We start from the raw sequence: 18,296 nt of genomic DNA, 5'->3' as shown, positions 1-18,296 counted from the left end.
CTCTGAGGATTATGAGTAAATGAGACAAAGTCCAGCTCTTGTTGAGCAAATGACCAAATCCATTAAGCTCACAATTTTCACGCAACTCTTCCTTTCCTTAAAAGTCTTAAAATGGATTATTTGTGTCATCTCCTTTATCAAGTATCTCAGGCAGTATTTTAACCTCATCCAACTCTGACCATTATACCATCCAATCTGTTTCCACCTCCAAAGGGTCTCCCACGCTGCTGTAGTCACAGATTTATGATCTGTGCTGTCCTATTAATGCATTTTCTGGCCTCGTGGCTTAGATAATCAGGGACATCATGCATCGCTGGCATTTATCGTGTTTGCTTTAAGCTCTCGGGGCTTTCTCACATATTTTTATTTTGCAACACAATTTTGTGGGTTGAAAAATTGCAGCTCACGTTCCAAAGCTATTAGTATGACAAATATTCCTGTACGATGACCAGTGAACTCTAACAAGGCAATAGGCCAGTTCCGCCACCTCCACCCTAAGGACCGCTCCATCCCAGCCTCAGGGAATCCAAGTCCAAGTCTCCTGGTGCTTAGAGATGGTTGGGGAGAAAACAGGGGGCCAGGTTTTGGAAGTGGAAAGCTGGATCTCGTATAGTTTTGTCCAGAGTTCCCTATAACATCTCCATCTAAATGGCAATTGGGAAGCCAGAGCCACTAACCAAAATGTGGTTTGAGTTGGTTTTAGGGCAGATCCAGGAATCCAGTATAAGGCAAGAATTTTGCTCACAGTCATGCTTCTCTTTTGGCGGACAATCCCTTTAATATGTAAAGTACATTGTATTTTTCAAATTGTTTTCATTTATGGAGTGAAATTAACAACCCTGAGATACAGGGAGATGAGATTATCACTCATGCCTTTAGCAGGAGAGGAAGCGAAGGCACCCTGAGGTAGCTTGGCCTCATAATGCAATTAAGTGGCAGAGCCTGTCCTTCAACTCAAGTCTTTTCTCCTTGTCTGGGATTCGACCTCTCTTTCTAACCAATCAAGATGAGCAAAGTGACTCTAATTGAGCAGTGTCCCTTGGACCGTCTGCTGCCCCAGCTCTCAAGGGAATTTAACCAAATACTATTGAGGAGGAGAGAGTGGTAGAAACTGAATGAAGGGACAGAGCGAGAAGCTGAATGCTAATACATTTAAGAAACTAAGTTACCTGTGAGCCCTTTCAGAAGCCTGAGAATCAAACAGTACAACTAGAAGAAAGAAGGCCCATTGACATAAAGGTCATAAAGTGAGGACAAAAGGGACAGTGACAGGACAGGAGTGACTGGGCCAACACCAGTAAATGATGAGGCCATGGTAATGGCTGCACTGTGGGGACTGGTCCCAGGCAAGGTCAAGATCAGCTGTGTCCCCAGGGTAGGGGCTGAGAGCTAAGGCAAGGAAGGAAGGAAGGAAGCAGAGGGCCCAGAGCCACAGCCTCCGAGAGAACTTCAGCAAAGGACGGGAGAACTTGGGAACTGCTTAGGAACCCTGAGAGAGGAAGGGCAGGGATTTGGGACAGGATCCAACCATTCTACCACTCGGCTCTAGGAGAAACAATACAGTTTTTTGCTATGTTTATCATTCTTTATCTCCTTATTATTGTACTGCTCCAGATGGTCTGGCCTGAGAAACTTGGGTTACACAAGTTTGATCAGGACACAGTTCCAATCGCAAAGAGGTCACAGAGTAGTGGGGAGATAACGTGAACATAACTATTTACAAAAGTGTGCAATAAATGTAATAGATTATGTGTGTATCTATCATCTATCTACCTACCTACCTACCTGCCTATCTATGCAAGATGCTTGGGAGAGCATCAATTTTTAAGTTATTTGCTAAGTAACTTAGTTCCGCTAGAGCTGCTAAATTCCCTGTTTTACCAAACTTTTCAGTAAATCTACACCATCAACAAGTTATTTGTGGGAGTATTTGAGCAAAAAAGCAAAGGAAAAAAGCTTGTGCTCCCTTCCTGGGTAGCTGTGGAAAAGAGAGATGAATCATGAGGCCCTGAGAACTGAGATGTGAATGAGACTGATAGTTGAATAAGCGCAGAAACGTGGAGCTGGAGGTGGCCGGAAGAAATATACGGCCGCAAAGATGTCAGGGGCACCAGTGGGCTCTCCTCCATCAAGTCAAGTTCAACTGGGGGTCAAGTCAAGGTCAACTGAATCTCAAAGGAAAGACTGATGTCCAGCTGATTTGGGGGTCACATTTATTTAACCTCGTTTAGAACCTTAAACCTTCTGAGACCTATTCTTTCGGTTTCCCAAAAGTGGAGTCGAGTTTTCTTGTGTTCATGTCTCTCCCACACCTCACACTTCTGAATTCCTTTCTCTCTGTAAAATATTTTTTTATTTAGCATAAAATTTAGAGCGGTAGCATATTCAATAACACACGAAATTCTCTGGCTTGAATGATGTGTTTATTTTCTTTAAATACACTTAAATATGAAACAACAGACAGTAGTTTGGTAAACTCAAAACTACAAGCTGGACAGTAATCAGATAATCAGTGCTGATCATACAAATCAAAATCGGCATAAGAAAGAATCAGAATAATTCACAAGAGAGTTGCAATTAGCAAAGGACTCGAAGACTATGCGAACTGCCTCATCTGCTCTGAGTAATTAATCACATGGTACCTGTCATTCCACGATGATCAAACCTTTTTCACTCTCCATTCCTTGGTGTGCAGAGCACCTTCAGTTAGAAGACATCTGTCAGAGAGCCAGGGGATCCTCAGCTGGTGTTTAATGGAAGGTCCATCTGGATTCACCATAGTACTATGTAAAACGGATTTTTTTTCTAACACCTGGAACAGTGACAGCAACTTGGCAAAGCAGCATGCTGTTTAAAACGACAGGGATGGGGAACTGGGGATCAAGGCTGAATCAAGGATTTTCTCGATCGTGGAGCCCATGGGCGGCCCTTCTCTCCTTTGGAAAGCGGCAATGCTTTGGACATGCTGGTTTTCCATTTGCACAGGTTCTCGTGTGAAAGGGGCATCTGTCCTCACAGCTGTTACAAAAGAAAATAAACATGAGAATTCAGAATCAAGGGCTAAATTCCAACGAAAAACGCTGATCTGATTTGATTACGTTTTCAAAGTAAATTTTCCAGATACATATTTGCAATGTCAATATAAAATCCTGATGGTTACCCCACATGGTTTCAAAATCTATTAAAGCACAATTGCTAACTTCTAAGTGTTCTATTCATCAGTGAAGTTCTTGCTATATAAATCCAATGACATCCCCTTCCTCAAAGAAAAAAAGCAAACATATGTGGATATATATTGAGAGAGAGATTGAGCTAAAGAGTCAGCTGATCTGAAATAATAATTGCTGAAATTTCATCAACTTTACTTTTTGCTTAAGATCCATAAGCCAACAACAGTAGGCAGGATTTTCTGGATTTCACAGTCAATCATCACTCTATATACTTATTCCGTAGTTGCCAAACCTCTGTCTTACTATCAAAAAGGGGGCTTGGCACTGAACAGTAAAATTGGCTTAATAAGGAATCCCACCAAATCTAAATGGTATTTACATTAAATGTCAACGGGCCAAATTTAGGCAAAAGTGCAAAAGTCATTCACCTGCAGGTGTCTGGGTGAAATATCTTGTGCTTCTGGCAGCAGCTCTCCAGAGTTTCTCTGCACTCAATGCAACTGCAGTTTTCTGGGTGCTGGATGAGATCTCTGGGACATGGCGTTTTACAGACACACTCACAACGATCTTCATCAAACTTCATGTGTGGACCGCAGAGAGCCAGCTCCTGGAGATGAGCGTGATCTAAACGGAAAAAGTGATGGTCAAAAAATACACCTCACACCTTCCAGGCTATGGGTAGAAACAGTGATGTATTTCCCCACCGCAGATCATAATACTAATATAAAGGATACAGCAGTGACAATGAACTTTGATTCCACAGACATCTGTCGGAACACATGATCAGCTGAGAGACGAGGGTCTGAGAGGTTTTTGACACACTTAGCTGACCGATATTTCTTCTAGAAAATATACAAAACAACTGGATAACTACTACTCCATGTCCAATTCTGATCATCGAGTTGAAATTCATTGCAAAAAACAAAGGAGACAGAAACTTTGGAAGAACTTGGCAATGTCACCTTAGCATTCTTGAAAGGCTCGGAGGAAAGTTAAGTGTTGAGTTTCTTCCCCAAACCTGCTTCTCTCCCAGTGTGCCTCACTTAGTGAATGGTACCATCACTCTTGACTCACCCGCCATGTTGAATCTAATTACCATGTCCACCCAGTTCTGCCTCCCTGAATTTATTCTTTTGCATCATCACTGCCACTGCCTCAATTAAGTCAGTGCCTTGTACTTTTTGTGCAGATGGCACTCATTCACTTCACCACAAGCTTTACCCTTTCAATCCATTCTCCACAATATCAAATGCAAATCTAATCATGTCACTCTACTGCTTTATTTTTTTTTTAATTTATTTATTTTTGGCTGTGTTGGGTCTTTCGTTGCTGCACGCAGGCTTTCTCTAGTTGCTGTGAGCGGGGGCTACTCTTCGTTGTGGCGGGCGGGCTTCTCATTGTGGTGGCTTCTCTTGCTGCGGAGCACGGGCTCTAGGCATGAGGGCTCAGTAGTTGTGGCTCATGGGCTCTAAAGCGCAGGCTCAGTAGTTGTGGCGCACGGGCTTAGTTGCTCCACGTCATGTAGGATCTTCCCGGACCAGGAATCAAACCCATGTCCCCTGCATTGGCAGGCGGATTCCTAAGCACTGCGCCACCAGGGAAGTCCCTGCTCTACTGCTTTAACTACCTTAAAAGGTTCTCTCTTCCCCAATAAGAGTCAATTTCCCCACCAAGACATAAGAGACCCTCCATGAGCTGGACCCTATTAACCTCCCAGACTCATCTTCTGTCTCTCTCTCACGTATCCTATGTTCCTCCATACCAAATTATAGTACTTTCAGTTCTCGTGATATGTCAGGGTCTCTCAACCCCATGCTTTTCGCCTTGTCGTTCCCTTTGCTAGTCATCCTTTCCCCCGATACCCTTCCCAACTTCAAATTTAGTTAAGTGCCCTACCCTGTGCATATTTCCATTCTGTCCTTTCTGGTACTGCTTACATTTGTCTGTTTATTTCTCTGTTTCCTCTGTTAATGAAAAACTCCTAAAGGTTATAGGGATCAGGTCTCATCGTTCTGGCATAAAATAGGCACTTGAAAAACATTTGCTGAGTTTATCTGTTGTAATAAAAGGGTCCTGAAGCAGGCCGATATATGGAGATTCTGAAGAATCCCATCTAGCATTCCAAGACATTGGGTTAAGGCATACGGTCTTGCCAGTATCTGGCCATTAATGATATATCAAAATGGCAGTCTCATGTCATCCAATCTCATAGTCTTAACTGCTCTGTGACTGATGATCTTTGAGGGCTCCTGTGGAATGCGTATTGAAAGGCTAGAGCTGAGGATCCTCCATTCTGAATTGTGTGAAGAGGAAGAAGGTAAGCTTTGTAAGCCATATGCAGATGCCAGATGTCACTCTGGGGCAAGACGAGACTAGACAGAAGCTCCTAAAAGATTTGCATGGATCACTAGGTGGCAGTAGAGATTCACTTAGAACACTTCAGGCTGTCCCAACTCCATTCTTAGAGCCGTGGTTTAGGGAAACACAGTCTACCGGGTACTTGCTGAACTTCAGCAAGGTAGTTGGCGGTGGCTGACCTCGATCCTTATAGATAAGTTGAAAGTGACAGAGAATGGACGTAGGAGAGCTGAGTGAAGCGGTAACTAGCTAAGGGTGATACCCCATGCATTGTGTATCAATTTCAATCCTAGGGAAGTTGATGATGGGGTACCGACGTGTTAGGTCCTCAGCCTTGTTCCATTTATCATTTTAAATCAATAAACTGATGGAATTTTTCAAAGTAACTTCTTGAATTTGTGGGTATCTTGAAGAATTTAAAATCCAGAATCAGGACTCCCTAATTTTTTTTCTTTTTTTGGTATTGTTAGTCTTCTTGTTTGTTTTTTAAAACAGTTTAGAGCAATGGCCTGAATCTAACAAGATGAAATTAAATTGGACTTGGATTCACTAACTCACATATGCTCATCCAGGGAAGAGAAGTTATTGTAGAAAAGGCAGCTGGCTTAATAGCCACGTGTGTGGGAAGAAAAAGTATTTAGTGAACAGTAAGCTCAATATATGTCATCAGTTTGATGAAGCCACTGGAGAAGTGACCATGAACTTGGCCCACATTAACTGAGTTGCAAGAGATGAAAATGAGAAGTGATCAGAAGTGATCCAGGCTACCCCATGCCTCTCACTTCCATCATTGCCACAACTTCCTAAAAGGTCCCCTTCCTCCTCGCCTGCCCCAGGCCAACCCATCCTCTTGTACACTGTCACTCGGTTGATTTTGTTAAAATTCTAACTGGTGCTGTCACTGTCCACTTAAACCAGTTGAGTGGTTTCCTTTTGCGTTTAGCATCACGTCCAAGCTCTGGGACACGCTTTACAAGGGTCCCCTGTGAACCTCTCCAGCTTCCTCTCTCACATCTACCCAGCCCCCTCCTGTAACGTCCCCACCATGCTGACCGTCTTCCAGCAGCCTGACGCGCTGCGGTCTTTCACTTCCAGCCCTGAGCGCTCATTTTTCCCTGGCTCAGAGCACTCCTCTCTTTCTCCACTACTCTTCCGGCCCTCAACCCACATGGGCGCCGGCTAAGTCCCTCCCCAGGAATTACCTTCAGCAGAAAGAAGCTGCCTCACCCAAGGTTATATCCCCTCTCTGAGGCAGCCCATATCCAGTGACGAGTCCATAGGACCCAGCCCCTTTGCCTCAATTTGCGGCGTCCCCCCACGGGCTGTCCCAGTTTCAGCTCCCCACAGGCTTGGCTAATGCCTCTCAGCAACTGCAACACGGTTCAACTTCTCCCTCTGCCCAGTCCTGCCCCCGACCCTTCACCTTTGAAAGCAGTCCTGCATGTAAACCTCCACAGTACAAATCTCTCTCCCAGGAGCTGTGTACCAGGAAAAGCTTGATTAGAACAGCCTTTAAGTTCTATGTATACAGCTTTCCACGATAACTTCCTTTTTAAAAAAATTTTTATTGGAGAATAGTTGATTTACAATGTTGTGTTAGTTTCAGGTGTACAGCAAAGTGAATCAGTTATACATATACCTATATCTACTCTTTTTTAGATTCTTTTTCCATATAGGTCATTACAGAGTATTGAGTAGAGTTCCCTGTGCTGTACAGTAGGTCCTTATCAGTTATCTATTTTATGTATGATACTGTGTATATGCCAATCCCAATCTCCCAATTTATCCCTCCCCCCCCCTTCCCCCTTGGTAACCGTAAGTTCGTTTTCTACATCTGTGACTCTATTTCTGTTTTGTAAATAAGTTCATTTGTGCCGTTTTTTGGATTCCACACAATAACTGTCTAACACATTTAAAAATGGGTCACATGGAGAAAGAATTAGATTGGTTTTACATGGTTCTATAGGGTAAAGCTGAACTAACAAGTTGATGCTCTAGAGCTGGGCTGTCCAACATGCTGGCTACGGGCCAGAATGAGCATGAAATGGCAAGTGTGAATTGAGATGTGCTCTAAGTGTAAAATACACACTGGATTTCAAAGACTCAGCACAAAGAATGAAGGGTATATCCTTGATAAATTTTATATTGCCTGCATGTTGAAATGAGAGTATTTTTTAAATATGAGATTAAGTAAAACATTAAAATTAATTTCATCTGTTTCTTTTAACCTTTTTAATGTGAGTACTATAAAATGTAAGTTGCATATGTGACTCTCACTGTAATTCCACTGGACAGCACTCTTCTAGACAGAGAGAGAGACAGATTCAGGTTCAATATAGTTTATTAGCAACAAGAGTGTGCCCAGTGTAACTGAGATGCCTCAGTGGGTTTGTCAAGTTTCCCCATGACTGATGCATCTTCTAGCAGAGGACGGCTGAAGACTTGGTGGGAAGGATGTACATGACATTCAAGATTGGCATGGGCATTTACAGAGTTACTGTATGACCCAGCAATCCCACTCCTGGGCATATATCCAGAAAAGACAAAAACTCTAATTTGCAAGGGTACATGCACCCCAATGTTAGCACTACTTACAATAGCCAAGACATGGAAGCAACCTAAATGTCCATCAACAGAGGAACGGATAAAGAAGATGTGGCACATGTATACAATGGAATACTACTCAGTCATAAAAGAGAATGAAATAATGCCATTTGCAGCAACATGGATGGACCCAGAGATTATCATACTCAGTGAAGTAAGTCAGAGAAAGACAAATGTCATATGATATCACTTATATGTGGAATCTAAAAAAATGATACAAATGAACTTATTTACAAAACAGAAACAGACTCACAGACATAGAAAACAAACTTATGGTTACCAAAAGGAAAGGGGTGAGAGGATAAATTAGGAGTTTTGGATTAACATAAACACACTACTATATATAAAATAGATAAACAACAAGGACTTACTGTATAGCACAGGGAACTATATTCAATAACTTATAATGGAAAATAATCTGAAAAAGAATATATATATAAAACTGAACCACTTTGCTCTATACCTGAAACATTGTAAGTCAACTATACTTCAATTTTTAAAAAAGATCTGCATGGGCATTTAAGCGACATGAACTTTAAGATTCCCTCAAACCCTGGGCTGAGCTTTCATGAAAACACTTGGAAGCTGAGAGACTGAAGCACAGGGAGTAGCTTGTTATTTACAGTTTCTAGGACAGATTCCTTAGAGCTTAATCCTTACTAATCTTGCTTGCAGATCATAGTTGGAAACAAGCAAGGTTCAAATTGCATGATTCCTTACTATCTTTACAGTGGAATCACGTCAAGTTCTCTCAGAAGTCAATAAAAAGTGGATTCACTTTCAGCCAGATGTTCGTAATCAAAAATCAGAGCATTGTGAGTTATGTGCAGTGACGAGAGCCTAGCTCATCTGGTTCCCAACTCCCCTGAGCCCAACAGCTGTGTTTTGCTTTACTTTGCCCTCGTTTCAGAAGAATTCTTCTCTTATTCCCCATTTTTTTCAAATTATTGGCATGTTTTCCCATGACACAGTTGAAAGAAACCAACACGTCCAAAATGACCTTACATTCCTGTAGGACTTTTTATATAAATAACTTAGTAAAACGTGGTTGACTCGTGTTTCATTCTGAAGTGGCTTTCATTAAAGTTTATCATCCCCTTTCAAATTCAATGTTTTGGGATGCTCTAATCATTTGGGTCTTTAAGATTAAAAAGCAGAATGATGCATTGGTAGACTTACTATATAATTATAGCACAGAGGTCTCTGGAATCTCACTGCTTCTATCACTCTTAGCTGTGTGTCTAGAAAGTTACTAGACATTTTCGTGTGTCCATTTTGTAATTGTAAAAAAAAAAAGGGATACTAATCATACATTAGGATTATTGGGAGGATTAAATGAGTTGATACATATAAAAGGCTTACAAGATCGCTTGGTCAGTAAATACTAGCTGCTATTGTTGTTATTATTATTATTACTATTATCATTTCACCACTGCTATGATTACCTTCCATTCCGGCGAGTGGATTCTCCTCCTGTAAAACACATTTACATTTGTTGCTGTCCCAGAGCATGTCAATAGGACAGAGTTTCTTGGAATGGGAACAGCTAGGAGGAGAAAACAATAAATCAGATTTTAAAGCTTTCGAGAGCAGTCATACCTTTGGAACATTTTCTAAGAAACGTTGAATACATTTCTGAGTGGAGAACAGTGAAGATTTTTAAGGAGCTTAATTCATATTGATGAACAGCATGTTATTAGATAGTAATTCTGTAATTACAAATATTCTCTGTGGAAACGTTTGGAAACCAAACTGTAATTTTGGAAAGGTATAATCTTTTTAAGAGGATTGGTGTTAAAAACTATGTAAATTAGCTGTCAACAGAGCTTATTTACCCCAAGTGAATAGTGTTCTAACATAGCTCCTGAGCATTATGTCTGTAACACGGAGATAAGAACATTGGCCAGGACAGCAGGAAAATCTTGAGGATAAATGTTCCTCTATTACGAGCTTTCTTTTCTACTTGGCACTCACACAGTGCGTTTACTCCTTTACTTGTGCAAGATCTAAGTATCCAACTTAATTACTCTGTATTTTTATTCAAGAGTTGTGATTTGCCCTTTGTTTCTCTGTAGTAAATTCTTTTCCCCCAAATCAATGATTCTTACCTTTGATTTCAGAACACTTGAGGGTGTCATAATTTGTCTCATAAAGAATCACAAAATCCTCACAAAATGTCTAGTCAAATTAAATTTAAGTCATTTTTCATTCAAAATAATATTTCCCATTTGGTCAACTTAAGAGGAAGGCTTAAAAAACTACCAGAATCAGATGCACACAGTTGTGCCACTCCCCAGTGACTCCAGGAGCCTACTTTCCCCCTCCTAACTTCAGGACTTAAAGATGTAAACAGCCTGAAATGGGTTTTATCTAATGCTTGTTCTGGAATGAGGGAACAGATGCCAAATCTGAGTCTGGAGTAGAGTTTTACAGCTGCATCAAACTAGGCATATTAAGAACAAACGTGCCCACAGCTTGACATGCTGAGTTCAAAACCACTGAACTTTCTGATCCTACTGCAATATACATGTAACACCTCATAAAAAATATACTTGCCAAACAGTTATTACCCGTAGATCTGGGTTAGAACCTAAACGACAAAGAGCTTGAAGAGAGAGCGATGACTCTGTAATTAATGAACTATGCTCCACACACAGCTTTAGCCAAGGCAAGAACAAGCATAAAGAAGTGTAAGAAATGCTTACCGATCTTCTTCGGGGATCTGGACGGATCTTCTAATAATCGAGTACGGATGGCGGGGAGCTGTTGGCAAGCACTTACAGCCTGTATGGTTGGCAACTTTAACAGGCACTAATTCAGGTACTGATGTCAAAGGTACTGATATCTCAAAGAGCTGGAGCAGAGAAAGAGAACTATAATACATATTTACAAAAATAAGGATAATTTCTACAGTCTGCATTTTTGCCTTTGTCCCTTACGGTAATGACTTTAGCAAAGTCGTCCATTAAGAATACACTACCAAACGTAAAACAGATAGCTAGTGGGAAGCAGCTGCATAGCACAGGGAGATCAGTTCGGTGCTTTGTGACCACCTAGAGGGGTGGGATAGGGAGGGAGGGTGGGAGGGAGGGAGACGCAAGAGGGAAGAGATATGGGAACGTATGTGTATGTATAACTGATTCACTTTGTTATAAAGCAGAAACTAACACACCACTGTAAAGCAATTATACTCCAATAAAGATGTTAAAAAAAAAAGAATAGAGCTAATATGCAAACTATTATATATAGGATGGATAAACAACAAGGTCTTACTGTATAGCACAGGGAACTATATTCAATGACCTGTAATAAACCATAATGGAAAAGGATATGAAGAAGAATATATATGTGTATAACTGAGTCGCTTTGCTGTACAACCGAAATTAACACAACATTGTAAATCAGCTATACTTCAATAAAATTTAAAAAAAAACAGAACTAATAAGGCTAAGGGCTGGCATGAAGGAAAGAATTCTGGGCTGGGTGTCAGAAGACCAGGGCCTTAACCAACTTTACCAAGTATTTAAGTTCTGTCAAATCTCTTAAATTTTTGGCGTCCCTAGAACGCTTGTGAAATGGTAACCTTGTAAAATGTCCCCTGCTCCTGCTTTAAGTCTGAGTGTGAATTGTAAGGATTAAATGAAATTATAGCTATGAAGTTTCTTTGCAACCATGGTGAACAGATTACTGTTCAAAACTATTTACTTATCTCTTCCCATGCCATCTCCATTGGAGGAATACAGTTTTCTGTTCCTTGACTTTGGACTTGGCCATGTGACTTGCTTTGGTTGACAGGACATTAGCAGACATGACACAAGCACAGACTTGAACTGTGCGTGCATGCATTTGCTCTAGCCATGTGAAGAGCATGAGCTGGCAGGCTTGCTGGTCTAAGGGATACGAGACACAGGGACCAGACCGGGACTCAACCTGCAGCTTGCCACCAAGCCCAACTGAGCCCACTCTAAACTAAAGGAATCTCAGATATACGAATGAGAAAAAGCCATCGTTGTTTGAAGCCACTAAGTTTTAGGGTGTTTATTATGCAGCATTATATAGTAATAACTGACTGATACAAGACCATCATGCCCAAACAATGAGAGGTAACATGAATATCATTCCATGTTTCTATATGCTAGCCCCTGTTGTAAACACTTTTATATTAATTCATTTACCTTTGTAACAACATTATAGGGAGGGTTTTTTAAATTACCCCCCTCCAACTCTACAGGGGAAGAAACAGATGTACAGAGAGGTTATATAACTTGCCTAAGGCCATATAACTATTGATCGGAAGAGTGGGGATTTGAACCCAGGCAGTCTACTCTAGAGCTAGAGGGGATATTCTTAAGAATATGCCTTATTACTTTTTGCAATGAAATTGCTGTGACCAGAGGAAGCAAGATGGGATCTCCATAAGTAAAATTTACTTGCTGAGAATATCAGTTACTTTGTTTCTAGAGAGGCTCTCTGATGTATGGATGCATTTCAACTTGATTTGAATGCTCTGTCCATTCAATCAGCATTCCATGTAGTTCTTACTACATAGAGTCTTCATTTTATTCACTTAGTTTCTAAGATGTATTTCACTGAACAGTCCATAACTTTGGGATGAGAGGTAGTTTTTCTTTAAAAGAAAAACCACTATTACAATGTTCAAATATGCATATTTGGAAAGAAAAACTGCTGTACATTTACACTTAAGCACATTCTTTAAAACTACTCATTTGTTGAGGACAGCAGTCAAAATACTCAATTATCCATTGTTAAGTGGAAGCAATCCATTAAAGTTGTGTTTAGCCTGACCTTTTTATACGTAATGGCACATCCATGAGTCTAAGTAAGCGGGTGTTTTTAAGAGTGTTTATTTTGCATGAACTTCATCTTCTTGCGAAATTTTTCAGCTATACTCTAGGGTATAACACGGTCATGAACTAAAGTCTCTTACGTTAACGTTATGCAAGCTTTGTTTCCACTCACAGTTGATGCTTAGCCATACTTATGTCATTTTTTCCCCTGACTGTCAAACAGCAGAGGTCAGAATTTTTACAAGTTCCAAGATTCTCTAAAAGAATTTAGAAAAAGAAACTCTTCAGTTTAAGGGATATTTTAAGTAGGGGGGGAAAATTAAGGATAAGTTAACCTAGTATCAAACAAATCAGGATTCCATTCTTTCCATCCAGTTAAGATAATTACCTAACATGGGTATATTCGGTGCATGGCTAATTTTATTGTGCTACCTCTTTTCACAATCATGAGGCTAGATTGTAGAGGCAAATGTGACAATTAAATGAATATACCAATGTGCGTGAGGAATTTGCGACACAGAACCAAAAGGAATGTAGTTTGACTTACAGCTTTTTAATGTTTTGCTAAGTTTGTTATTACTGCTCTTCTATGCCACGTTTATTACATTTCCCAACAATATGGTAGCGACAGAATCAAAAACTTATCTACTGAGCAAAAGGAATTTTATAAGATGGAGAGGGAAGAATTATTTCTTTCATGGGGACTGGAGGATTATTTTCAAAGGTCTTTTGTGCTAGATATTTTCCATTTGCGCCTCCGGAGACGCCATCCTCTTTCCTTCCTTCCCCTCTGGGCTGTATCCCAGGATGCTGACCTCCATGGAATGCATCCATAGGCCCTCTTGCCCCCCACCCGCTTGCCGGGCTAAGGGCTGGCAGGGGCTGCCCCTCCTCCAGCCAGTCCTGCAGCCCGCTTCTCCATTTCCTCTCTCGGTTCCCATAACCGCTCCATCCTCTTGCCTCTTCAGTCTAAGGGTGGGAACAGCTCTCCCTTTCTGCCAGCTCTGGGTACTTCACCAGCCCTTTCTCCTTCCCCCACCCTTCACTGAACTCTTCTCAATCACTCCATTTGAACAACACGGAACCTAATGAATACACAAGTCAGTGTGGCTATCTTCGTTCCTTTAAACGTCTGTTCTAGTAACTTCTATACGATTTTCTGATCCTTGACATTATAGCATCAGAGAGACAGCAACTGACAAGGGTCCAGGCTTTGGAGTCACCTGGATCTGAATCCCAGCTCTGCCACAAGCTATCTCTCTGAGCCTCCATTTCCTCGTCTATAAAGGAAGATGATAAGCTACCCATTTAGCTTATCTCAGGGTTCAATGAGATTACATACATAAAGCATTGAGACAGCGCTTGGCACTCAGCTGAGCTGTAGCTGTCGACACTATCAGCGTCAGGGCTCCGGGGAGGGCTGATGTCCTCATACCTGTTTGGAAACGTACGAGGTGCTGCTGTTGACACAGACGAGGCTCTCTTCATTGCAGCAGCCACCACACCGGAACACGTTCACGCAGGGGGGCTTGAAGAACGTGTCAGTGCTTCTCCCCAGCTCGCCGGCCACCTCCACGCACGTCTCTCGAGGGCTGCACTGCGTCCTTTGCCATTCCTCATCTATAACTGCGGAGAGGCAGCTCGTTGGGCCAGTGGAACAAAGGGCCCTGACATGCCCACGTGTGCCAGGGTTACACTCAACACCGTCATTCTCACACGTGCAGCGCTTGGTGATTTCACCAGACGGGTATTTGGGGTCAGTCCTTTAACCAAGGATTGTCTGCAGAAAATTTACAACCAAAATCTACGTTCCTTCCCATTTATACGATCCCTTCGTAGACTCTAATTCTACCTTCCGTTGGTGATGAACACCATGTTCTGGATATGACTACACTGGGTACATCTGCAGAAGCCTGCTAATAAGGAAGTAAATAGAGGCACATAAAGCAATGACATGTAAGCATTATTTATTAAGCAATTTACAGGACACAGCTGGATGGCATTTCTTCTCCTTGAAGCCAGGTGTGGGCAGGTTTTAGCACCATTAAGAAATACGTTTTGGGAATTCCCTGGCGGTCCAGTGGTTAGGGCTCCATGCTTTCACTGCCGAGGGTGCGGGTTCAATCCCTGGTCGGGGAACTTAAGATCCCACAAGCCGTGCAGTGCAGCCAAAAAAATAAAAAATAAAATTAAAAAAAAAGAAATACCTTTCTATTGGTTGCTTAACTAACCATATACGGCAAACACATGAATGAAAAGTTAAGTGGGGGCTTCCCTGGTGGCGCAGTGGTTGAGAGTCCGCCTGCCGATGCAGGGGACACGGATTCGTGCCCCAGTCCGGGAAGATCCCACATGCCACAGAGCGGCTGGGCCCGTGAGCCACGGCCGCCGAGCCTGCACATCCGGAGCCTTGCCCTGCAATGGGAGAGGCCACAACAGTGAGAGGCCCGCGTACTGAAAAAAAAACAAAAACAAAAAACTGAAGTGGAGCTAATCTTTCCTCAAGTCAGAGTGTTCTTATTTGCAAATGCCTGATACTGATGTTTCTATCAAATGATGAAATAAGCTGGTTCATTTCTTTAAAAATAAATTTATTTATTTATTTATTTCTGGCTGCGTTGGGTCTCCATTGCTGCGTGCGGGCTTTCTCTAGTTGCGTTGAGCGGGGACTGCTCTTCGTTGCAGTGCGTGGGCCTCTCACCATGTTGGCCTCTCTTGTTGCGGAGCTCGGGCTCTAGGCACACGGGCTTCAGTAGTTGTGGCACGCGGGCTCAGTAGTTGTGGCTCACGGGCTCTAGAGCGCAGGCTCAGTAGTTGTGGCGCACAGGCTTAGCTGCTCCGCGGCACGTGGGATCCTCCCGGACCAGGGCTCAAACCCATGTCCCCTGCATTGGCAGGCGGACTCCTAACCACTGCGCCACCAGGGAAGGAAGCCCAAGCTGCTTCATTTTGATGAAAGGAGCAATATTCTGGCCATTCTAGCTAACTTGTGGGAAACAGGAAAAAGAAACAATCCTCGGGGAATCAAAAAAGATTACATACATTCTTGTAAAACATACTCGCCTTTCTCTCAAAGTTTATTTTTTTAAATTAGATTTTGATGCTATGATACTTAATGCTGCATAGCCTTTCTATGGACGTTTTTGGGAAATGATTCAATATTATGATAAAGACAATATTTAAAGACTTTCTTTTAGTTTGTCATGGAATTGTAGAGTTGATTATACACTGGGGTGGAGGGGAGTGGTGAAAACCCTTAGTGGTTGGCAGCTTCTCATCTGACCCTCCATCACGCCCACCTCCTGGTGTTCACACCCTGTATAATCCCCTCCTCTGCTTGTGGGCTGGACCTAGGGACCCGAATGTTATGAAGAGAACACAGCAAGAGCGATGCGGTGGCACTGCCACGATTAGGTTAACAAAGACTGATTTCCATCTTGCTGGCAATCCCCAACTCTCGCTGGCACTCTTTTGCCTTCTCAGCTTGCAGGCTTGGATGAAGCAAGCCATCATGTTGGAAAGGCCCACATGGCAGGGAACTGAGGGTGGCCTCTACCTAACCGCCAGTGTGGAGCTGGGACCCTCAGTCCAACAGCCTGTCTGGAACTGAATCCTGCCAACAACCTCTGAGTGAACTTGGAGGCACATTCGGCCCCAACTGAACCTTGGGATGCTGCCCGTGACCCAAGATGACACCTGGACTGCAGCCTCCGGAGAGACCCTGAAGGAGAGATACCAGTTGAGGCTATGTCTGCAATTCTGACCCACCGAAACTGTGCGATAAAAAATGTTGTCTGAAGCAGCTAAGTTTTGGGGTAATGTGTTACACAGTGATAGATAAACTCTTCTCCATTTTTACCCCATCTTCAAAAATTTGTAAATGGTCTCTGCCCAGATTCTGAATTCCCATATATGTGAATGTGTTTCTACCAGAAGGGATAGAGAGAACTTCTATCTGGAGGATACAGATAAAACATTATTGTTGCAGATCTGACGCTAGTCTCTAAATTATTCTCTTAAAACATCTTTTCCACAGCCTTCTTCCTTTTCCGCCCATTAATCTCAGATTTCCTCATATGATGCTTTCTTCAATCACTGAAAACACAAAATACGTTTGGCTGGCTGAAAAGCACTGCATATACTATACAATTTACCTAAACTCTGTTTTTTCATCATAAAATCTACTAGTCCAAGAAACCGCTTAAAATGCCTGATTATGAATATTTATATACAGAGTCTGAAGGTTGTAAACATGGGAGATAAATTACCCAGTTAGGTACTATTTAATTCACTATTATTAATCATAAATCCTTGCAAAAACAAGTACTCAAGTTATAAAAACATTCCTTGCTTAAAATGCTATTTAAATGTTGCTTTCTATTTTCTTTTTTATAAAACTAAGTTTTCAAAGTCAGAACATTGTGTGGAACTATGACCAATGACACCGAGCAAAGGCTTCATATCTCTACTGTCATTACTACTGCCCAGCAGGACTGCTCTTCCTCAGGGAATTACCCTGAAATCCATGAGGGAGAGTTAGAGCAAATTATAATTGGGATACCACACCGATTTAATTATTTGCTGCTTCTAACTTACTAAGTAACTTTAGATGATTCCGCCCCCCCCCCCCCACGTAACAAGAGACATTTCAGAGTTGGCAAATTCCATATTATTTATGTTTTTAAAAAAGATTTTTAAAAACTTTTTATGGTTTCCTTCTTAGAAAATGTCAATTTCGACATGAATGACTTTTTAAAATCACCTCCTCTTGGTTTTATGGTAATGCTTCTCTATCTCCATCTTCACAGAGCATCTCCAGGCTTGCCTCAGGCCTTCAAACACGTAATCTGGTTAAGGCCCTGAATCTCCAGATGAGGTCTGATCCCTTTGCCTTCATGAAGTCCTTGCTCATTCACCACACAGAAACAACTAGAGCTTCAGACCTCTGGCTAAATTGGGTTCTAGGCCATGGTTCCAACCATCTCAACTCATTTAGACACAGTCATACAGATGCACACCAAGCATCCTCTTCACTCCCGGACTCTGGTGCTGCTAAGGTATCGATCCCACCTACGCACAGCCTTCCCCGCAGCCAACAATATCGTCCTTTTACAAACGGAAGAAAATAAAGATAACTCTACAGAGAAAGAAAAGAATAATTTTGGCTGAGCAGTCAATTTAAACTATGCAATAGCTACAATCCGATACCAGGTAATCCTATGTTCATCAAATCTAAAAGGCTAAATCATCAATGCCACGGTGGTTTCTTGTGCTGTTTTGACACATCATCAAAAAAGTTAAATGCCTAATTGGAGGCCTCACAACTGTATTTGGCAAGCATGTCATTCGTTATAGG

The 18,296-nt window shown here is 41.9% G+C and overlaps 1 protein-coding gene across 3 annotated transcripts in view; it reads right to left on the bottom strand.

Annotated features, from left to right (window-relative positions):
- Positions 1-2,401: 2,401 nt before the first annotated feature.
- Positions 2,402-18,296, bottom strand: part of VEGFD (vascular endothelial growth factor D) — a 36,663-nt gene continuing 20,768 nt past the window's right edge. For 2 of the 3 annotated variants that reach the window (XM_060138154.1, XM_060138156.1), the window contains exons 3-8: positions 14,376-14,566; positions 11,406-11,435; positions 10,838-10,986; positions 9,578-9,678; positions 3,599-3,794; positions 2,402-3,018 (exon numbers count right to left, since the gene is read on the bottom strand). In XM_060138154.1, the coding sequence (XP_059994137.1) occupies positions 2,892-3,018; positions 3,599-3,794; positions 9,578-9,678; positions 10,838-10,986; positions 11,406-11,435; positions 14,376-14,566 (794 nt within the window). In that variant the 3' untranslated portion in view covers positions 2,402-2,891. The remainder of the gene's footprint in view (positions 3,019-3,598; positions 3,795-9,577; positions 9,679-10,837; positions 10,987-11,405; positions 11,436-14,375; positions 14,567-18,296) is intronic. The other variant, XM_060138155.1, reaches the window with a different exon arrangement.

The sequence above is a fragment of the Lagenorhynchus albirostris genome, chromosome X (assembly GCF_949774975.1).
Source record: "Lagenorhynchus albirostris chromosome X, mLagAlb1.1, whole genome shotgun sequence".
In the NCBI taxonomy this organism is placed as follows: domain Eukaryota; kingdom Metazoa; phylum Chordata; class Mammalia; order Artiodactyla; family Delphinidae; genus Lagenorhynchus; species Lagenorhynchus albirostris.
Note: the sequence above shows the minus strand (reverse complement) of the source record. Positions and strands in the feature narration are given on the sequence as shown.